Source organism: Ambystoma mexicanum, chromosome 2q (assembly GCF_040938575.1).
Source record: "Ambystoma mexicanum isolate Mex_15411 chromosome 2q, UKY_AmexF1_1, whole genome shotgun sequence".
NCBI classification, from domain to species: domain Eukaryota; kingdom Metazoa; phylum Chordata; class Amphibia; order Caudata; family Ambystomatidae; genus Ambystoma; species Ambystoma mexicanum.
Genome location: NC_090924.1, coordinates 1,368,032,619 through 1,368,057,966, shown reverse-complemented (window position 1 = coordinate 1,368,057,966; position 25,348 = coordinate 1,368,032,619). Strand labels below are relative to the sequence as shown.

Genomic DNA, 25,348 nt, shown 5'->3' with positions numbered 1-25,348 from the left:
CGGTTCATTACTATGTAAACGAGACAAAACTGCTAATAAAAACAGACCAACTGTTTGTCTCCATATCACCAGGCAGAGAAGGTGATGACGTTTCTAAAAACGCCATCTCCAGATGGATAGTGAAATTTATACAGCTCTGCTTGCTACTCCCTATCAAACAAAATTATGCCTTTCACACCAAGAGCTCACGCTACCAGAGGTACAAGAGCTACTTTGGCCTTTATTGCAAACATCCCTCTAGACGCCATTTGCAAAGCAGCTACGTGGAGTTCCATACATACTTTTACTCTGCATTAATGCATTGACACACATTCTAAAGCAGATTCACAGGTGGGACAAGTGGTGCTAAAACATCTATTTGCCGCTGTACCGTCTCACAAACCACCACCTTCTCCAGACACTGCTCGCTAGTCTATGCATAGCATGTGATCTAAGCAGATCCACAAGCCACAGAAGGGATACATTACTCACCGTAATCATATTTCTGATGCTTGCATCCGTTTAGATTCACATGCATCCCCCCTTCCTCCCATACTGGAGTAGAAGGTGCATAGATGTGAACTGGCTTTATCTACTCTTATTTGCTTAATTACATCTGTACTTGTGCTACACTACATGCTACCTCATGTCAGAAACAAATCAATCCAAGGGACCTTGACGCGTGAAGAACTATGGGTACAGGAGACGTCACACTAGGGATAGTATTACTGGCACGCCCTGTCGACGTCCCTTTTCGAGTTTCAAAAACAAAAAATGTAATAATCCGCGGCTTCCACTAGATGGCGGCTTATGCAAAGCATGTGAATCTAAGCAGATACAAGCATCAGAAATACGATTACAGTGATTAATGTATCCCATATATCTACAATGGATTAAATAAACTGAGCTATAGACCTATAATAACCAGTGAATATGTGCTAAAACCAATCCTTATTTTAAACTAAATACTAGTGACATAAAAATATATACATTTTATTTTTCAACAAAGTGAGGCAAGCGGTGTGCGTATATAAAAATCTACAAGATGAAAAAAGAAAGCATATTTTTTGTATTAGTTTTTCTATCAAAAATAGTCTCTTAAAATTCCCAGAACTGTACACTTCAGACAACACCACATGATCTTTCAAGTCAGAGTTCGCTGGTAACTCCTCTGTGGTAAAGCACTGCTCAACACCTGTTCAGGATATTGTTTATAAAACAAATCTCTCAGTGATCATAGAAAACAATCTCTTCAAGGCTCTGCAACTTCTCCGTCACACTTCTGTGCAGCTTTAGCTCTGGCATGTGTGGTGGGTTCACAATTATCTTCTCCCTATGGTTCCTGGTAGCTGGGCAGGGAGGCAGTACTCTTGTATCGTCTTATGTTGGTGATGTCGGCCCACGGGAAAAATGATAACTGCAGTAATATTCAATTCCATTTTGTCGTTTTCAGTGTCTTTAGCGATACACCCTGCCTTTCCTTTCCCTGTCAAACATTGAGAGGCATTTAGTCATGGACGGAACAAGTTACTTACCTGTAACTGTTGTTCTCCAGCATGGGTCTGGCATGGATTCACATGCTCATGAATATTCCCCGTCGTCAGGCTGGGAATCCTCGGTAAAGAAAAAACCAGTATCAGTTTCGTTTCTGATCTGTCTTTCGTAGTAATAACCAATCACTGGTCTCTGCGTCATACTGACCACAGCCAATGACTGCCCTCTACCTAAGCACCGCCTCTGGCAGCCATCTTCAGATTTGGAAGCACGTGAAGTGGCAGTATGACCAAGTGAAGAGCCGCAGAGGGGTAGGCGGGAGGGTTCGCATGTGAATCCATGCCAGACCCATGCTGGAGAACAACAGTTACAGGTAAGTAACTTGTTCCTTCTCCAGCATGGGGTCTGGCATGGATTCACATGCTCATGAATAAAGAATACATAGCAGTACACACATGCACAACCACGGGAGGTGGCAAAGGCTCAACATTAAGCATCACATCAACTCAACATTAAGCATCTTACCTCCTCACCAGGCTCACCTCAGGCGAACAGGTTGCGCAGCACTGCTTGGCCGACCCTGGACTCCTCCCTGGAATCCCGGTCGACGCAGTAGAATTTCGTGAAGGTGTGCGTCGACCTCCACGTAGCAGCCCTGCATATGTCCAGCAGGGGCACACCAGATAGGAACGCCGTGGTAGCTGCGATCGCTCTGGTGGAATGGGCTCTCGGACGGCCAGGCAGCGGTCGGTTTGCCAACCGGTGACAGTACATGATACAGCCGGAGAGCCATCTGGAGATGGAAGCCTTCGAGAGAGCCTTCCCCTGATTGACAGGTCCAAAGTTCACAAAGAGTTGTGACGTCTTCCGAAAACCTTTCGTGCGGTCCACGTAGAACTTCAGCGCTCTAGCTACATCCAGCGAGTGCAAAGTCCTCTCAGCCGGCGACGAAGGCGACGGGAAGAACACAGGTAACACCAAGGGTTCGTTGAGATGAAAGTCCGACGGTACCTTGGGCATGAAGGAGGGGTGCGTCCTGAGCACTACCCTCGTGTCGTGGAAAGTCAAGTACGGGGCCTTGCAGGAAAGGGCCTGGATCTCTCCCACTCGTCGTGCGGAGGTGATGGCCACGAGAAAAGCTGTTTTCCACGATAGAAACTTCAACGGGGCCGAGTGCAGAGGCTCGAACGGAGGTCCCATGAGTTTGGTCAGCACCACATTGAGCTCCCACGCCGGGGCCGGAGCCTTCACCGGCGGGAACGATCTGAACAGTCCCTTCATGAACTCTTTCACCAGACGATGAGACCACAAGGACGTCCGGCCCGTGGTTCTGGTGTATCGGGAGATCGCAGCAAGATGAATCTTGATGGACGCGTGTGCCAGACCAGCTTTGGCCAGCGTCAGCAGGTACGGCAGCACTTGGGGAGCCGTAATCCGTAGAGGGTTAATCTTCTGTGCGTGGCACCAGACAGAGAACCTCTTCCATTTGTGTCCGTAGCATTTAAGAGTCGAGGACGCCCTGGCCTTTGCAAGAACCTCTCTGCAATCGGCCGGTATGTCGTATCCTCCAAACTCTAGCGCTGCAGGAGCCAGGCCTGCAAGTTCAGCGACTTCGGGTCGTGGTGGAGGATGGCGCCTCCTTCCCTGGAGAGTAGATCCGCGTCCGCCGGCAGCTTGATTGGCGGGGACGCCGACAAGTCCAGAAGGTCCGGGAACCATATCTGCCTCGGCCACGCAGGTGCGACGAGGATCATCCTGCACCGTGACCTCTTGAGCTGGTTGACGAGCCGGATTAGCAGAGGCAAGGGAGGGAACGCGTAGAGGAACAGGCCCTCCCAGGGGAACGAGAAAGCATCGCCCATGCTCCTCGTCTGGGGAAACCTGCTGGCGAACCTCCGGCACTTGGTGTTCGTCGCCGTCGCGAACAGGTCGATCTGGGGTGTGCCCCACCGTCGGAAGAGGCGATCCACCAGATCCTGCCGTAGTTCCCACTCGTGGCACGAGCGCAGCTCCCTGCTGAGTGAGTCGGCGATGGTGTTTTTTATCCCTGCCAGATGAAACGGCACCAGAAGAATCCCTTGGGCGACGGCCCAATGCCACAGGTCCTGCGCCTCCTTGGACAGCGCTGGGGACCTGGTTCCGCCCTGTTTCCTGATGTAAAACATGGTGGTGGTGTTGTCGGTGAAGATCCTCACCACCTTGCCCTTGAGGGACGGAAGGAAGGACCTGAGGGCCCAAAACACTGCACGGAGCTCCAGGACGTTGATATGCAGGGACTTCTCCGTCGGGAGCCAGAGTCCCCTTGCGTGCAGATTTTCGGTGTGCGCTCCCCACCCTTCTAGGGAGGCATCCGTGGTCACAGTCACCTGGTGGGCTGGGGTCTGGAAGTCCATGCCCGCCGTCAGATGCGCGCGGGTGCCCCACCACCGTATCGCTCGTCGGAAACTCTCGTCGAGCTTGATCCTTTCCTCGAAGCTGCCCGTCGTCTGGATCCAGCGCGCATCCAGGAACTCTTGCAACGGGCGCATCCGGAGCCTGCACATGGGAATGAGGTAGATGCAGGAAGACATCATCCCGAGGAGGGACTTGATGGACCTCACCTTGGCCGCGTCGGCCACCAACATCCGTTGCACCTTGCCCAAGATGGTCCTGGTCCTCTCCTCCGACGGGGAGGCCAGAAGGGACACTGTGTCGAGCCTCGCTCCCAGAAACAGTGCGACTTGCGCGGGCACCAGGTGGGATTTGGCGTAGTTCACGGAGAATCCCAGGTCCGTGAGGAGTTGGACGGTCCTTGCCGTGTGGACCACGGCGAGCTCCCTCGTCTTGGCGCGGATGAGCCAGTCGTCCAGGTAGGGGTAGACGTGAATCCCCTCGCGGCGCAGCTGCGCCGCCACCGGTGCGAGGCACTTGGTGAAAACCCTGGGTGCCGACCGCAGTCCGAAGGGAAGGGCTTTGAACTGGTAATGACGCCCTTGGACCACGAATCTGAGGAATTTTCGGTGCCCCTTTAGGATGGGAATGTGGAAGTAGGCATCCTCCAAATCCAACGACGATAGGAAGTCTCCTTCCTCCAGCTGACCCAGGACGTGCTGGAGGGTGACCATCCGGAACTTCTGCGCCTTGATGAACTTGTTCAGGCGTCGCAGGTCCAGGATGGGGCGCCATCCTCCCGTCTTCTTCTTCACGAGGAAGTAACGCGAGTAGACTCCGGAGCCCCGAAGCCTCTTTGGGACGAGTTCGATGGCGCCCTTTCTGAGCATCGCCTTTACCTCCAGGAGAAGTTGAGGGACGTGAAGTTCTTTCCTGGCCACGGGGGGGACGCGCGGGCACCTTCTTTGAAACTCGAGCGCGTGGCCCCGGGCCAGGGCGTCCAGCACCCAACGGTCGGTGGAGATGGACTCCCACACGCTGACGAAGCCCGCCAGCCGGCCTCCCACCGGGGTGCTTCGGTGGGGGCCCGACCCCACGGCCGGTTCAATCCTGCTTGGACGCGGCCTTGCCGCCTTGGCCTCCTTGGCGACGACGGCGGGGTCCGCCAGACTTGCCTCGTCCTCTGTAGGCCTCTTGCGACGACGAGCGGGCCGCTTGACGGTAGGAAGCGAAACCGCCGCCGGAACCTTTGGAGGCGCCCTTGCCTCCGCCGCTCCGAAAGGGCGTCCGCCGTTGCTGCAGTACTCCAAGGGCCCGGGCCGTCTCAGTATCCGCCTTGATGGCCTGAAGGGAATCGTCCACTGTCTTCCCAAACAGGTTGTTCCCGTCGAAGGGCATGTCCAGGACCCTGGTCTGGACGTCCTGCCGAAAGTCCGTAGCCTTGAGCCATCCGCGACGTCGAAGGCAAACGCCGTTGCCCATCTGGCGGAACCCAGTGTCGGCGATGTCCGTCGCCACGGTGATGGCGTGGTCCGAGGCCACCTCACCTTCCTGCAGGATCTCAAGGGCCTCCGCCCTCTTGTCGTCCGGCAGAAAATCCAGCAGGGGAGCTATCTTGTACCAGAGTTCCCTGTCGTAGCGGGCCACGATAGCCAAGGCGTTGGCCGCTTTAATCGTCGTCGCCGCCGACGAGATGACTCTGCGTCCCATGGCATCCAATTTCTTTCCCTCGCCGTCCGGCGGGGAAGTCGACGTGGAGGCCGCACCCCCCCCCGCTTTCTTCCTGGCTGCCGCGGAGACGACGGAGTCCGGGGTAGGCTGGGCCCGGAGGCATAGGGGGGCCGAGTCCGGGACCCGGTACTTTTTCTCGTACCGGTCTCTTTTCGCTGGCGTCGTGGAAGGGTTCTTGAGGAGGGAAAGGCCCTCATCCCAAATGTCGTCCAACAGAGGCACTGCGAGGACCGTCTTCCTCTTGGTCTCGCGCCGTTGGTAAAGGAAGCCTTCCTTTTTCTTCTCCTCAGGGCAGAGTTGGAAAAGCTCGGATGCCCTGGCGATCATTGAGTGGAACGATCCAATCTCGTCGGGCGGAGAAGCCCTGGTGGGAGGCGACGACGGAAAATCCTCGTCGTATGCCTCGTCGTCCGTACCCGTCGCTGCCGTGTCAGTCCCCGTATCATCCCCTCGGGTGGACGGGGAGGAGGGCTGGACGGGGCGCGACGGTTGAAAAGGAGGCGGTGGATGGATCCTTCTTTTCTTGGTAGGGGGAACACCAGAAGGTCCCGGTTCTGGATCCCCCGACGGGAGAGGTTCCTCCGTCGGTAACGGTAGTCTCGTCCTTATCTCGGAGCATAAGGACTGTATAGCCAACAAAATGGCCGCTGAGTTGTCTTGCGGCGCTGGCAGAGGGGAATCCGACGGGCGAGCAGGGGCCCCGTCGGTATCCTCGACGATGTCGTCGTCGTCACCTGCGTCGGGGCCCATTCCGACGGGCTGGTCTTGTTCCACGCCTAGGCCGTGGCTTAAGACCTCGATCAGTTCCTCTTCTGAGGTTGAGGCCGAATCTACGACGACGCCCTGCCCCCCCTTCTTCCCCACGGAGGGTTTCACGGGGGTCCTATCGATGGGCACGAAAGAAGACTCCCTCCGAGGAGGCAGGGAGATTCTGGGCCCCGAGGCCGCCACCACTGGTGCAGCCTCCACAGGCTGGGCCAGGGCCGCCGCGACCGTTTCGATAGAGGGCTTGGTCGAATGGATCAAGGCCTTCACCACCTTAGGTGCGCTCACCGCCTTATCCTTGAGGGAGGGGGCACTGCCACGCTCCTCCTCTGCCTTAGAGCTCGACCGGGGTCTCTCCAGGAGCTTCGCCGGGTGCTCGGCCTTCCTCTTACCCGACCCAGAGCGTTGGCTCGTGGTTGATGGTGCCGGGGAGGGTGCGCCCTGCCTGGCGCCCGTAGAGCCCGACCGTTCGGCGCTCCCGGTGCCAGCGGACTCGCGGTGCTTGGCCTTATGTTGGGCCCCCGTCGCCGGGGCGCCCTCAAAGGTCTTAGAAGACCGCTCAGATTTCTTCTTCATCTCGCCAGACGGGCTCTTACCCTCCAGCCAGCTGGCGAGACGTTGATGGCGGTCCTTCATGGTCCGTTCCGACATGTTGCCGCAAAACGCACAGTCCTTCTCCACGTGCGTCTTGTCCCCATGAAGGCAGTAAAGGCAGAAAGAGTGTTCGTCCTCCTTGAAGACGTTCTGCAGCTGGCATCCAGGGCAGGCCCTGAACAGCTTTCCGTGCGTCGAGCTTCCCTTCTCCTGGGCCATCTCCGAGACCGGGCCTGAGAAGCTTCTGGAGTCCTCCGAAGTGTAGCTCGACGAAATCTTCACCCTTGAGGGGCACAGATGAATCCGACACGGGTCCCCGTTGATCGGATGTAGGATCGGTGGAGCTTGAGGCTCTTTTGACCGAAAGAATCGAAGTTTTTGTGAAAAAGCGCGAAAAAATAGCACTAACGCTCGAGAGCAATAGCACGAGGATCCCAACACATGAACGTGCGGTAAAAATCTGAAGATGGCTGCCAGAGGCGGTGCTTAGGTAGAGGGCAGTCATTGGCTGTGGTCAGTATGACGCAGAGACCAGTGATTGGTTATTACTACGAAAGTCAGATCAGAAACGAAACTGATACTGGTTTTTTCTTTACCGAGGATTCCCAGCCTGACGACGGGGAATATTCATGAGCATGTGAATCCATGCCAGACCCCATGCTGGAGAAATTAAATTGTCATGCAACTTATTTCACAGTATCGTCGCAGTGCTCTAATCTGTTAAATATTGTGAATCTTCATGGAGGGGTATAGTGAAAAATGCATTCTTCAGATCAATCACTGTGACATGTCTGGCTGTGGGTGCTTAATTACACGATATTGACGCAAAATTGGGCACTACTGGAAATTCTGCCTCAACAATATTATTCAAAGGGCGTAAAAATTGTATGAATCTCCACAACCCATTTTTTCACTGGATGGACAGCAGTGTTGGCAAGGGGACTCAAATGGCCTGATAGAAGCCCTCATGAATCAGGGGGCTGTTTTATATAGGTCCTTGTCAGCCTCTTTGGAAATTGGGCACTGTCTCATTCTGGGTAAAATTGCCCCTTTCTTCAGTTTTATTTTCACTGCACCAATCCCTTTAAACAACTCCACATAAGGGCTGGTTGTCCATATTGTGCTAGCACTTTTTCCAAATCTTCCTCCATAAACCACTATATTTGCTTAGCTAGCATTATCCTTTGTGTCTCTTCCCTGTACTCTACTTTCAACTAATAAGGTATGGATATTTCATAAATGGCTTCCTCATCTGAGTCACTGTCTTCAAACAATTTGTCATCTGCCTAGTCAGTCAGCCTGTGTGAAGCATCAAGGGCTATCGCTGTGTGCCAATTAAGCCGTCCTCATCTGCTCCCTGTAAAATCATACTGTCCACTCTCACTACAGCCACTTCCAATTCCATTATAATCAATGTTCCTTCTACCTCTGTAGGTACCTCTGGTCTGAACAGAAATTCAACGGGTAATCTCAATAGCTGTCGTGTAATGTAGGGAAGCCATGCCAATATCACTTGTACTCCATAAAGGCGTATTTTGGGTGGGATCTGTTGGCACTCCTCTTTGCACTTTCTGCCTATAAAATACTTGTTTGTATTCTCGTGCTATCTGGAAATGTATGCCTGGTGTTGAACATATTATACCGTCCCCTGTGAAATTAATAGTCACTCACCGTAGTGACTAACGTACTCTTAGTCCATAGTCCTCCATACTGTATGAGCGTCCCTTGTGAGGGACGGGAGACAGAACCTTTCCACTAGAAAAATCTTTTTCCCCTTTAAATTTAGAGGAGCATGGGGGAGCGGCCCTGGGAGCATGCGCTCACCTGACCCCGCCCACCAGCGCCACTCCTCAGTCCCCATTGACGTGTCGACAATATTTGGCATTGCCTAATGACGCCAGTATTATTAGGGGGGGGAGAATGGTGGGACGTATGGAGGAAAGGGGACTATGGACTAAGTATGTTAGTCACTATGGTGAGTAACTCTGGATTACTCTTACGTCCCGTCCCCTTTCCTCCATACTTTATGGGAAATTACAATTGAATGTAGCACCAGGGTGGAGAGTAGACCCTCCTTAAGCAAACAAGTTTCTTAGAACTGCCTGCCCAAACGCTGCGTCTGATCTGGAGGCGGTGTCCAAACAGTAGTGCTTACAGAAAGACAAAGGGGTGGCCCAGGTAGCCACCCTGCTGATGACCTGCCACGGCACATGCTGTTGAAACACGATGGCCGTGGCTTTGGCTCTCACCGCATGGGCATGCAAATTGGCTGGCACTGGTTTGTGCGGCCCCTCATAGGCCTCCTTGATGGCCGCAACATCCACCTTGCTATGGAGGCCTGATAGCCAGGCCTTGAACCACCAAAAATGATAGAGGGCATCTGACTTGTGGAAGTCCTTCATCTTGTCAAGGTAGTATTGTAGCGCGCTTCTGACATCCAGGTGGTGCAAGACCCTCTGAGGCTAATCCTTGGGGTCAGCGAAGAAGGTGGATAAGACTATTTCCTCATTCAGATGGAAGGAGGTGGTCACCTTGGGTAGGAGAACGCAGGGTGTGTCTGGAGGACCACCTTGTCCTTGTGAAAGGTAGTGTAGGGCTTTGATGCCACGAGAGCCTGGATTTCGCAGACTCTATAAGCAGAGGTGAGGCCTACGATCATTGCTGTCTTTAGGGTGACCATCCTGATGTCCGCGGACACAATTGGCTCGAACGGTTTTATGCCAAGGTGCCCAGGACAACATTGAGGTCCCACACAGGGTGTGGCTTCTTTATAGGCGGGTAGAGCCTGTGGAGGGCCGCCAGATGCCGTTTGACCACCTGGTTAGTGGAGAAGAGGCCCTCCTCTGAATTTCTATAGGCTCCTATGGCTGCCAGATAGGTGCGGCATGTGTCCACCTGAACTCCGGAGTGGGTGAGGTGTGCCGAGAAAGAGTACCAACGTGCAATTCAGGGGTTCATTCTCCTTAGAGTCGGCCCAATGACAGAATCTAGACCATTTGCTCTTATATTGGCTCCTGGTAGCTTTGCTTCTGGTGCCCTGGATGATCTCCAGGTTAGCCTGAGATAGGCTCAAGTCTTTCAGTGTGACCTGCTTAGGAACCAGGCTGCAAGGGCTTGTGAGGAGCGGGGTGGAGCACCCTGCCGGGTCAGGAGAGGAGCTGGACCCAGCGGTAGGTGAATGGGGGATCTGTCCGGCCACCAGGGAGCTATCAGAATGATGCTGATGTGACAAGATTCCTTTATCCTGCAGATCACCCTGTGTACCAGGGGTGTGGGAGGGAAGGCATATGCCATCATGCAGTTCCATTATATCTGGAATGCATCGCCCAGGGAACCTGAGCCCTGTCCCTGCCAAGAGGCGAACTGTTAGCATTTCCTGTTGTCACGGGTTGCAAACAGATCCACCTGGGGTTGCCTCGACCTGAGGAAGATCTCCTTAAGGACCAGGTCGTTCAATTGCCACTTGTAATTGTACGCCCCCAGTCTGCTGAGCCTGTCCGCCTCCAGGTTGGACTCCCCCGGAGGTGGACAGCAGTGAGGTAGATGTTCTCCAGAGCCCATTCCCACATGCTGACAGCTAGGTTGCACAGCGGAGGAGATCTGCTACCCCCCTGCTTGTTGATATAGTACATGCTGGTGAAGTTGTCCATCTGTATAAATACTGTCTTGCCCTCTATCAGAGGGAGGAAGGCCTTAAGGGCCAGCCCTATGGCCTTTAATTCTAGCCAGTTGATGTGAGACTCCTGTTCCTGCCGAGTCCAGACACCATGGATTCTGTGAGAGATGTAGGAATGGCGACGGGCTCTGCTTCCATCTTGTGTGGGGTACGGCCAACAAGACTGCCGCCATAATAACCAGCAGGTGTTGGCACCACCAGGCCAAGGTCACTGTGCTGGAGAGGAAGTGAGTAGTGGCTCTCATGATTGCTGTGATCTTGTCTTCCGAGGGAAAGACTCTCTCGGAGCCGGTGTCCCAGATGAGGCCCAGGAAGGTCAGGGTCTGTGTGGGTTGCAGCTGAGACTTCATGAGATTGATCATAAACCCAGGTCGTGGAGTGTGCTCATAAGCGCGGAGGAGGTGTAGAGATCGCCCTCCTCAGTTGAAGCCCGAACGAGCCAGTCATCCAGGTATGGGTACACGTGGTGGCCTTGAGGAGGGCTGCCACCACATTTATTAACCTGGTAAATATCCTGGGGGCTGAGTTTAAGCCGAAGGGTAGCACCTTGTATTGGAAATGGCAGCCCATGATCCCGAACCGTAGAAAGGACCGATGTGGTTGCCAAAAAGGGACATGTAGATACGCGTCCTTCAGATACAGGGAGCACATCCAGTCTCCTCTGTTCAGTGTCTCTGCAATGAGTGCTGGTGTAACCATCTTGAATGTTTGTAGAGGAAGGGAGAGGTTTAGTAGTGTGTCGCCCCAGCAGCACTGAAGAGTGCGGTTGAGGGTACGCCGAAAGCAAGAGTGTACCCCCCTCAATCTGCCTGTACTTGGCGTCGAGGCGCCAATTACAGGCTGGGCCGAGTGTGCCTTAGCCACCCCTTTTTTGGCCAGGGCAACAACCTCCTTCTGCATCGGGATCCCCATCTTGGTAGGGGGGTCTTAGGGTGAGGATTTATGCCAAGACCCCCTCCTCTGGCTTTTCAACCTCCGGCTGAGGAAGGCCCAAATACTCTGCCAGGCGTTTGTGCAAAGCATTGGCTGAAGATGGCGTGTTGGGGTCCTCCTCCTCGTCTGTGTCCACCTGAGTGCTCACAGGATCTGGATCAGGTGGAGGTGTACTGGGCACCGTGGGCTCCGGTGTGGAGACGAGTCAGTGACTGCTGCAGGGGCTGTTGTGGAAATGGCTGCGGGGGTGCCGGAATCAGAGGAGCCAGTGCGGGCAGCGCTGGGGCCTGAGGCACCAGAGCCAATGTAGGAATGACTATGGGTGCCGCTGGGAGGGCCAGCGGGAGCATGTCCCTGATCGTATTCCGAAGGATGGCCCCCATCTAGGGGGTTTGCTTCAGCGGTAGGAACCTTTCGAAGAACCTGTCTTCAGAGGCTGAAGAGGTGGCAGGTGGTATTGATGAAGTGGCTGCGGGATGCTGGAGCCAGGGAACGCTCTGTCTGGGGTGCAGGGGAAACCTGCCCTGCTGATGGATAAACTGCAGGCCACATACCTGGTTGACGCCAGTCCCACCTTGTGACTCGTTCTTCAACCCGCTCTGCTAGAGGGGGTATCTGACGAGCGGCCATCTTGTCTGGTGCGGCAGCCATTTTGTAGCGATGCGTGAAACATGCCAAAGTCGTGGTGCCTGGCTCATCGGATCCAGTCCCGTCCAAGACTCTTGGTGCTGGAACATAAGGTCTATCCTGCACCTCAGGCCTGGACCTGGAAGGCGTATTGCCCTCGGCTGAACTGCCGATAGTGCTGCGTGAAGGCACCCCCTCGGACATGATGCCGGTAGTAGGGCATTGCCCCTCGGGAGTAACCTTGGTAAAAAACCTTGCGGTCCCTCAGCACTGGCAGGATCCGGAGACCCCTCGGCCGTAAGATGGATTAGTCTCGGTACATGTGCTGGTATGAGAACCCGAGAGGTTCCTCCTGGCCGGGCGCTTCCTTGGAAAGGAGTCACCCTTACGGGGTGTGATGGTAAATAGAGGCCTTGCCTTTGGCCTCAAACGATGTTTGACAAAGTCATTTAGGCCCTCCGCAGGCGACTTCTGGAAGTGCTCCCTCCACCTAGCTAGCCTGTTCTTCAGTGCACGTGGAGTCAGCGCATTGCACGTGGAACAACCTTCCCAGCTGTGGTCAGGGCAAAGGCAGCCGAGGCAAAGGGCGTGAGGGTTGACATGGGGAAGAAACTCTCACAGGCTGAACACCTGCTGAAGTCGACATGCTCTGGGGAGGAGCGTGGCGTCGGAGGACCAAGTACCTATTGAAAAGAAAAAGACAAAGATAGAAGAATGTCCAGGTAAGAGCGGTGGTATTACATGGCCAAAGCCAAACCCAGGAGCACTGGAGAATTCGGCTTGTTCCCGTCGATGTGGAAAAGGGGACTGAGGAGTGGCGGAGGTGAGGAGAGTCAGGCGAGCGCATTCTCCCAGTGCCACGCCCCACGTACCTCGAAATTTAAAGGGGAAGATCTTTCTGGTGAAAAAGGTTCCGTCTCCCGTCCCTCACAAGGGCCACCCATACAGTATGGAGGAAAGGGGACGCTGCGTAAAAGTATGATTTTGTCCTGTTTAATTTCTACGTGAGATCTCTCCTCAATATGTTAACAGGTGTTTTTCGGGAATATAAGAACGGAATAGCTACAGTCTGGTGTTCTACCGTCACAGGCAAGCTTTTAGCGAATGGAACACTATTTGTCACCCCAGAGAACCCTTGTGTGGCCAGATATTCATGACACTGGACATTTCCCCCCTCCGACACAGGATTTGCGTCACTCCGGTAGTTCCTGTTCGGGTAGGGTACATCAAGTCACTGTGTGCTGGCCTATTGTGGGCACATATTCAGTGCTGTACCCCTGAAAGGATACCCTCAAACTACTGTCACCCCTCCTATCCGAGGGGTCTGTAGCAAAATGTTTGCATCCCACTGTGTCACTGCTTGTTATGGTAGTACTATGTTCTATAGTTGCTGTGGCATGTGTCGGTGGTGGCACCATCTGTGCTTGTGTCTGTTGGTGGATAATAGTCAATTGTATCTCTGGCCACAGTCTCATTTCAATACAGACAATCTTTTTTAGCTGCCTCTGTACTTCTTCAGGAAGACCCAGACATAAAATATGATAGAACACAGATACATTTGTGTCCCACTGATCTTTGGTTTCTAAGTGCCACTGTTCCTTAATGTCCTGAACATAAGCAGTGGGGTCCTCACTAGGTCCCATCTTTCTAGTCATCATGGCACTCAAGTCTGACTCGCCTGGAAATAGCATCCTCAGTGCTTTCCATACACTTGCTCTGCAATTATTAAATGTTGACCCGTCATATTTAGAGGTGTATTGTTCTGTCGCTGCAGAATAGCCTGCTTTCTTCCACATGTCCTCTGCCCGTTCACATCATTTGGATACAAATGATCTTTTCATGTCGCCTATAGATAATGCAACTGCAGATGCTTCTCGCTCTAGCTGGTAGATCCATTTACCTGCTCCTGCAGTAAGTGATGGCAATTTATCCATTACATTATTTTTATCTGTCTGGTGCAATGACATATAATGTGGCAGGCCTGATCCTTTTGTGATATCCCTTTCTTGTGCGAGAGTGAAGCTGCGCACATTCTCCTGTCTCAGCTACACGGTTTCACTGGCGTTCTTAATAAATATGGTGATTTATGGTCTTCATTTATTGGGAGTACTGATGTGAGGGGCGGATATATGCTTAAATATGGCCCCAACAAATCTTCTCTCTCCTATTGCTGGTCCTTTGGTATCCATTGGTGGGGCTTGGGCCGGCTCTTCTTCCAAACCATCATCATCAATGTCTACCCAATCTGTCTCTCTGTCACTTTCTCCACTCCCGTCATCCTCAATTATGGGATCAAAACTCACTCTCCTAACAGACTCCCCTTACCTATGTTCCCCTCATTACCTCTGGCAAAACGTCTCTGCAAATGTTTTCTGGGGTTATTGTGACACCTTTCTCCCCATATTTCTGCCATTAAATTCCTCCTCACAAGTTGGCTCACCTACTTCCTCCTCTGTTCAATTTCTTCCTTTTCTCTTGTTATTCAGTCTCATTACATACTCATCCCTTTCGTTTACCTCCCTTTTCCTTTTCCGCTCCTCTCTCTGGACTTGGCACCTTCTATCTCACTACTTTCACCCTCCTCCTACTATCATCACAGTTATCAGTAGATTCTTATCTGGGATTGATGTACCCTGCTGCTGCCTCTTGTAATGGGTATATTCCTGGGATAATCAGGGCCAAGACACTCTTTCCTGGAGGGGGCGGTGCCGTCGGCAAACACTTACCTCAAGCTGCGGAGGCAGGGCTGTGGGCTGTACACAGGCACACCCCTCAGAGGGAGGACACAGCATCGCTGTGGGCTCCTCCTGGACATTAAGCATCCATTCCTTCTTAGGAATCTCATTTCCTCAGAAGTTATTTATGGCATGCAGGTATGTGTACATTTACTGGAGTACAGCCCTCGAGTGCCCTCCTGTGACAATAGCATAAACATTTTGCCAGAAGTATTTTTCACCCATTCAGCATGGTATTTGGTGTTTTTGTGCTGTATATAGGAAATGCCTTACATAGGTGTATGATGGGTGTATCAGACATAGTGACACTATGGGCAATGCACAGCTACACAAATAAACAATGCAAATAATATTGAGCTTACCAATTATCAGGACATCAATGTTATTCACAGTTCTCTCTCACTTATCCCTTACTCACAGCCCCACCTGTTTTCAAAACCCTATTACAATTCTACCACTTGTGGTCATTGTCTGAAGCCACGCCTCAATGTCTAAATCCTACCTCTATGTCACAACGAAACCCGCTCACAATCTAAATAATCATATTGCCCCATTAACCTCCATCAAACAATACTACATGCTACTGTAACAATACACATAGAAAAAACAACTCTCTGTGACCTGTCTCACCACAACACAATGCAACAATAAACAATTTAATCAGTTTTAACACAATACAACACAGCTGTCTTCCTGTTTCTGCTGTGATATCCTTGTCTTTGTCTCTTCCCCGTACCGCCCCTCTCTCCTCGAAGTAGGATGGGCCTCCAAGGTACCTTGCTGCGCAGCCTTCCCTAACCCTTATGTTATTTCTCTTAATCCTCTCTTCACTTTCAGTTTAATAAATAATACATAATAATGTCCCCACCCCCAAGTGTTACCCAGCATATAATACCTCACATCTGCAGATCTTTGGGGGTTCTTGGCATCAGGGGAACCCACAAATCTGTCTGCTCCTTGGCAGAGTCCAGCAGGTGGGCCCAAAACTGGTCAGGACTTCACTCTGAAGTGGGCTCCTGGTGACCTCTGGTTCGGTTGTGCACAAAACTTCACGCTCCTGACTGTACTCTGTCCACAAAGGAAGGATGGCTAGTGTCCCACAATCTGCCAAAAAAGCCCTAAAGAACCATCCCTCTCTCTGCTACCAAAATGTAATCTGTGTCCAAAAAAGTAACTCAGCCCACTACTTGGCAACTGCCAATAAAAGAGGCGACAGAGAATAGAATGTGAACTGCTAGCTAATCCCAGCTCTTTATTCAGAATACACAAAAGGATGAGCGGAAACACAAGAGCCACAGGCATTCCTTCACTCAGTTTTCGTCCAGTGCGAGACAGTTATGGTTACTGGACATTCATTGGTTTGTACCCCAAGGGTGCACATACTTCCTATAGGTGCAACAATCAGGATTGGTGGGTCCTGATCTACTGGCCAACCCACATTTAGATAACATACACTTACATCACTTCTGTATTGTATTGTAGTTGTCATTTGTATAGCTCCACTTCCCCATTTGTATGGCCTCAATGCGCTTTGTAGTTGGAACGCCCTCAGGACTGAAGTCCAGGTATGGGAATTTCTAAGAGTTTACGTCTTTTAAAATCTTTTAATTTGGTAACTGAACCATAAAAGAACATCCTCACATTTCATTGATACATACCAATCCTTTTGGCACAAATTAATATATCAAAATAGCATAACAATTAATACATCGAAAATTATAAAAAGAATCAATTCTATAGATGTACGATTGACAAAATCTGATAGCACTATATTTTGGGGTGGAGATTCCGATGACTTGTAATAAACTTTGAATCTCGCAGTCTCCCAAACAAGTGCTCATAGGTCGTCTATAGCAATGGCAACAATCCCTTCCATTGCATAGCTATTCGTCAGTGAGAAGTGACATTTGATTCATCAAGAAATTTTAAAAAATCAATAACATTTTGTGGCTAGGTTTTATTTTTGGGAGGAGAGGATATGATAACAAATGGGTTTTAAGGCTTGCAGCCTCCCACGCTACAAGTTGGAGCCCTCTATAGCCCAGGACATCAGCTCATTTAAGCCCAATATAGCCCATATCATCGTATTTTATTTTGTTGAACCACAACATTTTCATTTATGGGTTCCTTTGTTTCCAATTAGTCACTAGAGATCAGAGTGGCCTTGAGTAGACATTTCCACCATCCATCCTCAAGATAATATATATCTGATTTTTCTCATCAGCCAAACCCTGTGTATGAATTTAGATACTTTGTAGACCCTTCCTGCGTCATCAGTTATTTTGCATAGAGCTAGGGCTTCGTTGATTGTGCAGACCTCAGCTTGTATTATCAGATACTTTAGAGATAGTTTTCTTAATTCATGAGTGGCAGGGCAAAAAAACATAATGTACAACTGTTTCCTCATTTGCATTACACAAGGGGCATTCACTTATATTTCCAGGACTCCATGAGGCAGTACATTTAGTACCTTCAGGGAACCCAGTCTGAAGTTAATAAAAAGTGCTTGGGTATACGTCGGTATAATCCAGTCCATGTATTTCTCAAAGACAAAGTCTGACATAATTAATATATACTCTGGCACAGAGTTTAGATTACTACATGCTGTGACCATACGCCCTTTGTATAGTTCGTCACATTTTTTTACCTTTATACATTTGCACTTTAATTTGTTTATCAACAGTGGTTGGGTCCATGCTTCCTGCTCATTTAGGTCAAAAAGGCGTTTTCTGACGTGTGCCAGCCATGCCTCCCTCCTGGTTCATCAAGTGGGCCATATCCACTCTAAATGAGTCAAGTTCTGGCGTCCCCCAGAGCTGCAGGCAATAGAGAATTGGTTTAATGGCGGCAATTGCAGAGAAGATGCGTGTGTGCATTCTGCCAGGTTTAGGACTAACGAGGGCTGGCTAGGCTCCAATAAGCAACCCCGAGGTCAGGCATGTGGGCAGATGCTGTTGGTGGTTGAGATAGAGTGCTAGTGCAGGAGACTCGATATGTGTCCACCTAGACTGAATTTGTCGTAGGATGTTGCTGTATGCTAATGGCAGTGGTGTTGTGGCATGTCATAGTTTTAGTGCGGACAGCTATGCAAGCAGCTAGACCAGATTTGACATGGCCGTAGCTGCATTCTAGAGTACATGGATGGGAGATGTGGTGCTATTTATGCATACCTTAAACTCTGACAGAGTTTATTTTCAAAGCCGATTTCCTAGGTCTCACAAGGCGATTGGCTGGTCTCACAAACCGAGAACCACCTAGACTCGAGGATGAGCAGTGGGACAAACATATACGTTTGGAACACTGCAGCAAATGGAAGAAACGCCCAAACTTGAGACTCAGCTTGAGATATTTGAGCAGTGGGAGAAAGCGCCCAAGTCCGAGACACAGCAGTGATTGGAAAACATCAGACCAGCTGACTAACATGGGTGCGCTAGCTTATGTAAGGTAATAAGAGTGGTAGGGCTTTACTGGAATACAGTAATTGATGTACTCCCCCACCCAGACCACACTTACCTTATTAGTCACTGCTGGTTGATGACGGCTGGCATCCCAGGCCAACACGGCTAACACTGACTGGAAATGCTTCTTCAGGAGCAGTCCTTTGCTTTTGGGCCCTAAGCTGTGGGCGGCCCGGGAAGAGGCTGCCCTGTAAGTGTGTCCTAAAAAGGGCTGCAAGTGCACAAGCAGTAGACCTTGCATGGATGATTGTCTGACGTCTGGAGTGGGGTGCGGGGAAATGGTTTTCCCGGCAGAGGGAGCGCTAGGCAGTGATTTTAAATGCTCAAAAGGAAAAATAGGCTAAAAAAGCCACAAGAGCAAAACACACAAACTTCCCAGCTGCTAGAAATTAAAAACATGACTTCTCTTACAGTTAATAGGCTAGCACTAGACTAAGGTAATGTGGGCTCTAATTGGGTGGCATAATATGGATTTTTTATGAGGTTAGAGAGATCGGTGTACCACTTAAAGAACAGCTCTTCATTATCTCAGTGCTATATCTGTGAATGTCCATGGCTATTCTCAGAGTAATTTCCTGCCTCGGTCTAGTACGGCAGGTGTGCTATCATAGTATTGATCCTTTGACTAACTGCCTGGTGAATTATGTGTTCCTCAACCAGGTTTCATCTTATAATACCTACTTTTATTTATATTTGAACTACCGCTGACTGTGCATCTCATCCGCTAATTCTTTGAAACATTCATCATTGTGTTGGCAGGAAATGTCTGGTGTACGCACCTGGACATCATGGTGGTCTGGCTTTCATCTGAAACCAATACATTTTAATGGCCACCAGCCTGGGATAATCCCAGTGTCCTGCCATGCTCAACTTAAACTGTGTTCTTCACATTCCATTCTGCTGGGTTGTGCGGCTGGTTCCAGGCTGCTTGAGATTTGTTTTCCTGGCCCATTTGAGCTCTGGGGCCTAAGGCCTAACTAGTTTTGTAAAGCTTGCTTTCATTTGCAATGCTTTTAAAGATTGCAATGGCTGTCACACATGTACTCCTAATGCTAGCATTCCACTGCTGTATTTTACTGGGATTAAATGCATTTTCTGCCATTTATTGATTCCCTCTGTGTATTCAGCATCTGACCCTGCATGCATTTTTTAAATCTTTCCCCTTTACTTATGTAGTGTGACCCTGTTCTATTTTATTCCAGAAAGTAGGTCCTCCATAAAGGTTCAGCACACTGTATGCTTCTGTTATTATCTAATTTAAGTTTCTACACTAACGTAATTTTAAAGTAGTTATTTAGCCAGTCTGATAGCACAGTGAGTTATAGCACTCACTTTGACATCAGTGTAGAGCCTGCCGACGCAGGTTCGAATCCCGGCAGACCCACACTCAGCCTTTCATCCTTCCGAGGTCGATAAATGAGCACCACACACCATGGGCAATAAGCAGCGCTGAGATGCCTGAGGGTTTGTAGCGCTATAAAAATGCTAAATTATTATTATGGCAGTTAAGATATGCATTGTGGGTTTATGGATTCTGCTTTTTAGCGTACGTGTCATTTTTTATATCTCTGGAATGGAGAAAGGCGGTCTCAACTTATATCTTTTTCCACCTGCTCGGTACTTGTACTAGGGGTAAAAACTGGTACTGGCATATTCAAGCTGTACCCTTACAAGCAGGCTCGAGTAATACACTTAGTTTGGAACTCCTAATGTAATTTATGCAAGGATTGCTAGTGTGATTAACATTCCAAGGTTTTTTTTTTTTAACTTACCAATCATTTACACAGTTCATTTTGTAGGGGCTATTAAGAATGTTCAAAACCTACATGGAGTGTTATGTTATTGAATTTCTATGTGACAAATTTTGGACTCTAATTTATGTGATACTTGGTTTCTGGAACTTTCAAGACATATTTGTTTTTCTAATAAATAAACCTAAAACATTATAGAAAAACAAAGCTGGTTTCCATCTTCTTTAATGGCCATTGACCATAAATTACATTCGTCAGTCTTTGTATAAAGGGAGCAGGCTTAACGATTGCTCACTAGCATCAAGCATTTTGTGGTTCGGATCAGGAATTTAAAAGTTCTCAGTTGTGAGTAATATTCAAACTAGCAGTTCAATGCTAAAACATAACCCACATAATGTCTCCTTATGCTTTTTTTTGTTTAAAGGTGCAGAACGTGTCATCACTCTAAAGTTGGAAATTCCTGGCTCTATGCCGCCTCTCATCCAAGAAATGTTGGAAAACTCTGAGGGGCTTGAAGCAGGCTCCCCAAGTCCAGATGGAGATACAGAAGAGCACAGTCCGAGCATCTCACCAAGTTCAGCGGATAACAGCAGCACAGGAGAATCCACACCAGTGAAATAGGAAGCTGCTCTGCTTCTTAAGACATTCCCAAACCATATGAACAAGGAGGAAAGAAATTGCTTCCGTTGCTTGGTTTCGAGGCTATGAAAATAGGAAAATGACCAATATGTTCTATATGAATGTATATATATATATATATATATATATATATATATATATATACACACACACAACTCGCTGTTTAAACAACTTCCTCCTGGACTTCAAAAGTAAAAGGAAACCCTAGAAAAACTGTAAACATTTCTAAAATCGACAGCTGCACACAGGAATAAAGCTATTTTCAGCTCTGTCCAAAATTGCATGGCAAGACAGAGTTGAACCTGTTAACAAATTCATGTTGAAGACTTTGTACATAAGGTGGCTCTTGACAATGGTTTGGTGCTTTCCTTTTATCATGCATACATACAATTATGAAGATAAAGTTATCAGAAGGACCCCATCCATACTCAGAAAAGAAGTGTCAATTTTACATTGTCTGGAAAACTGTGGAAAGGAGTTGGCATGCTCCACTAAATCATATTTCAAGTCACCCAAAAAATAAAATGTATTCCCTGGATTAGCAGCAGAAACAAAGGTATTTTGTGTATGGGTAAACTGCAAATTCAATTACTCAATTGTGATTTGCTGGATTGCTACAAATCACTTTCATTTTAAAGAGTTTTATTAAAGGATGTATGAGAGACTTTTACAATCACAGAAAATATAGCCTCCAAGGTGCAGTATTTTAGTGATCCTATGCTTAGTTTACTTGTTGACAAGCCTTTAAAGATACCTGGAAGCAGGTTTAGGAGCTTGTACACTACCTACATGGGGCACGCAGTGTGTCCAACTTACCCTATGCGACACAGGGATGTGTTTTATGACAAGTTAGGGGGATTCTTCAAATTAAATCAGTCCAATAGGAAACCACCAACACACTGCGGTCTCCTGAAGCAGGCTGAGTAGCCTTAAAGCAGCAGGTTCAAGAGACAAAGTTCCTTTGACCTCATGTAAAGCACTAGTACATTTTGGAAAGTGGGGGGGGGGGGATTCTTTAGCAAGTCTGTGATGTATTGTCACTGGCTCTGTTTGTACAATGAGATTGTTTAACAATGCTTTCTATGTTCATATACTGTTTACCTTTTTCCATGGAGTCTCCTGGCAAAGAATAAATATATTTATTTTAATGTCGTCTAAGCCGCTCCTTTCTATAAAAAAAAACAAAAAAAGAAAAACAAAAAAACACCAGAGGCAAAGCTGTTCGTTTTTTTCTGTTTTTAATGTTTCAACCTCATTTCAAAAAGCATGTTTGCTGTTGCAACCATGACAGTTAAAATGTGTGCTTTGAGCACCACAGTCTAAAACATTTCTACAAGCCAATCATACACATACATGAACATTTCAATGAGTAAAAAAGAGCATAAAAGTGTATGTGGAACAACAAAATGTTAAAAGGTCTACAGACAATAAAAACCATCAATTACGCAATTACATAAAATAAGCCAATGTACAAAAGTTTGCGACAGGAGGGACAAAAGGACTACACAAGGTATTGTCGGAAATGTTTTTGTGCTCTTTACAGCACTTAACTAAACATATCAAAATCATCATCGTCAGACTCTGCAAAATATTTCACTTCTTTCCTGGCTCGGCCGGACCTTGGCTGTCGTTCTGTCGTATTCTCTGAGCCAAAGTCTGGGGGTAAAATGTCTCCATCAGAATCATTGTCAAAGGATGCCTTCTTCGATTTCTGAAACGTCAACAACATAAGAAAATAAAAGCTCAGACATCTACAATTACCATTTCTAATTATACATTTCTAATTCCGTTTAAGAAATATGGAACATTTTTAGTGTCTCAAATATTTTTGTAATGGTCAAGGGCATGATTACAGTTTTTCATTTAACAAAATATTGTCGCAATCATCTTTATGAGAAAAGAGTGCATAGACCCAATGACCAGAAATCAAACCTCCCCCAGCAGCCACACGACAGAATGTGGTAAAGGCCTGCAGCCCAATTTAACAGGCCTGAGCCAAGGCCTAAGTGGCATTACCCAAGAATATTCCCGTTAGCACCCTGGCATAACAACCCAGATGCTCACTTATTTTGTGGAAATGAAAAAGCTTGGCATAGGCAGCTCACAACAAAGAAAGTCATTGTAAGAATGCCCTTACTATTTCGAGTTAAGATGGTCATCACTTCCTAGACCCGTTTAATTTCAAGGGCTCTATCTCACCCAACGTGCTTTCTCCGGCATAGGAGGTCTTCACAACAGTTTTCCTGGATACAGGTTTACTATTGGTTTACTTTGTTTATAACTGGATAGTTATAAGGCAGAACTTAAGCAGTCCTTCCCCTAACCATGTACTTTTCTTCCATGTTCTTAAAGAGTTCAGTCCACAGGTGACTTGGCAGGGATTTAAAAAGTCAGAAAAGCCCCCCTGCACTAGACTCGGACAAAGGAAACGTGTATGTAGTTTTGAAGGTAAAAGCATACATGGGGTAAAGTTAGATTTGTAAAAATAAGGCTCACTCTATTTCCTAAAAACTGAACTCCACGACCCACAGCCAGGTAAGGGTAGTTCAGACAGATTTTCAGAATCTTCCCTGTGGTAGAGTTCTGAGAGACCAGTCTAACTGGGGAATTTGAGTATTGGCTTTTGGTCAATTAAGGTAACGTGAGCTGAGCAGACCAGGAGTTATGGGGGTGGTGTGCAAGTACAGTTAGACATAGAAACAAATAATGAGTATACACAACTACACAATATTCTAATTTATTAGGCCTTAAAACACCTAACAGGGAAAGCCAATAAAAGCATTTCTGATGTTTGTTAATCTGCTTAGAATCACATGCTGTGCATAGTCCCACATCCAGCGGTCACTGCGGAGCATTGCATCTTGTTTTTCGAAAGTAGAAAAGGGGACGTCGACATAAGCGTGTCTGTAATACTATCCCTATAGTGACATGTAGTGTACCCAAAATCCCTCACGCGACGAGTTCCCTCTGATAGTTTTTTTCCACCCAGTATACTGTTCGCCTTATGCGGAGCTCGTAAGAGACATTACCATTTATTCGACCCTTGGTTGATTTGTCAGTTATTGTTTAATCCAACCGCCTCCAGCCCTCTTTCAACGGCCATTCAACTTCCCCACCGAGGCAAGATTTTCGTCGGCGGTGGCGATCCTATCGGTGCTGCCGAACACGTGGCCCAGCCTCGCCGGCCTACACAGTAGGGAGAATGGTGGTTGTTGTGGACATTTGTTTCTTCTAGAATGCCTTTCCTTTCCTCCCCCCCTTTCCCTCGGGGTCGTTATCGCTTATTATATCCTCAGCTATGGAGAGGACTCCTTTTAGATTTTGCCCTTGTAACGGCAAATTCCCTTGGAAGGACAAGCATAAGCGGTGTAACCGCTGCTTACCCCTCGACCACAACGAGGCCGGCTGTGCGGCCTGTAAACTCTGTCGCCCAAAAACCTTGAAGGAACGCAGGGTCAAAAGGTGGGCAGCCTACGGCATGTCGAGGGCTGATTCCTCACCAGCGGCCGCCGAGTGCGACGAGGGGCATAGTGATAACACTACCTCCGTAACGGAGGTTGTCGACCTCTCTATGGAGCGCTCCCACTCCACCGCGTGTCTCCGGCCCTACTTATGGGGATGTACACCCCGGCAACGCCGACGCACACGAAAAAAAAAAAAGAAAAAAAATCACAAAGCACACAACCCACGGCCATTCTTCGAAATCGAAGAAGACCTCAGCGCCAACGGAGACGCTGAAGCAACCGGCTGCCTCCACCGACCATAAGGGTCGCCAGCCCTCCCCGCATACGCACCTAGCGAGTGGGCCTTCTTTTACTAAGGGCGCTACCACCAAAACGTCAGTCGAAACACCTCGCAAGGCGCCTGTCGACCGTAAGGTTCCGGCTCCGCCGAAAACTATTCACGACCAGCACTCGACAGACAAACTAGTCGTGGAAAGCTTAGCTAGAATTGTCTCCAAGGACACGCAGAGACGGGGGTGAAAGTCACTGAAGCCCACTCACAAGGTCGAGAGACTTCGAAATCTACGGAGGGTACGGAACCGCCCCCCCCCCACGTCGAAGGGAAGACCCAGAGATACGTCCCCAGTGCCGGCTCCACAAGAAGGTTTCTCAGAGGACGAAGGGGGGATATATACCACACGCTATGGGAGAGATCTTGACGCCTAGAGGCGGAGGAGCAGCTCTTTCCGCCGCTAGACCGTTCAGGATTATCCCAGTGGACTAGGGAAAGATTTGAATCATGTATGGACAGACTAGATAGGTTTGTGTACAATTCTGAACACATCACACCCAAGAGGCCAGGGGAGGTGCTCCCTGAAGACCCTAGGGCCAAATTTCCCAGACTTTTCGACCCAATTGAGGAAGAAATTGATACATGTGACCCCACTGAAGAGGGTCCACATTTTCAGGAAGATGAAGAATTCCTAAATACTGAGGCTCTACAAGACCCTGTAGGGGACTTCGAGGAAGACCGAGACATATGTGAACCACAGCCCTGGCAGTCACCAGGGGCGTCTACAGACCCTGATGTGTTAGATCTGCCCTCTCCTCAGACCACACCGGTCAGGGACCCTTCACCTGTGGATGATCAACC

At 49.0% G+C, this 25,348-nt stretch overlaps 2 protein-coding genes across 3 annotated transcripts in view; one reads left to right on the top strand and one right to left on the bottom strand.

Annotated features, from left to right (window-relative positions):
- Nucleotides 1-20,878, top strand: part of RARB (retinoic acid receptor beta) — a 544,674-nt gene extending 523,796 nt beyond the window's left edge. The window contains exon 8 of the mRNA XM_069648851.1: nucleotides 20,538-20,878. Coding sequence (XP_069504952.1) covers nucleotides 20,538-20,734 — 197 coding nt within the window. The 3' untranslated portion in view covers nucleotides 20,735-20,878. The remainder of the gene's footprint in view (nucleotides 1-20,537) is intronic.
- A 1,095-nt stretch (nucleotides 20,879-21,973) lies between these two features.
- Nucleotides 21,974-25,348, bottom strand: part of TOP2B (DNA topoisomerase II beta) — a 934,132-nt gene continuing 930,757 nt past the window's right edge. For both annotated transcript variants that reach the window (XM_069648849.1, XM_069648850.1), the window contains exon 36: nucleotides 21,974-22,463. In XM_069648849.1, coding sequence (XP_069504950.1) covers nucleotides 22,299-22,463 — 165 coding nt within the window. In that variant the 3' untranslated portion in view covers nucleotides 21,974-22,298. The remainder of the gene's footprint in view (nucleotides 22,464-25,348) is intronic.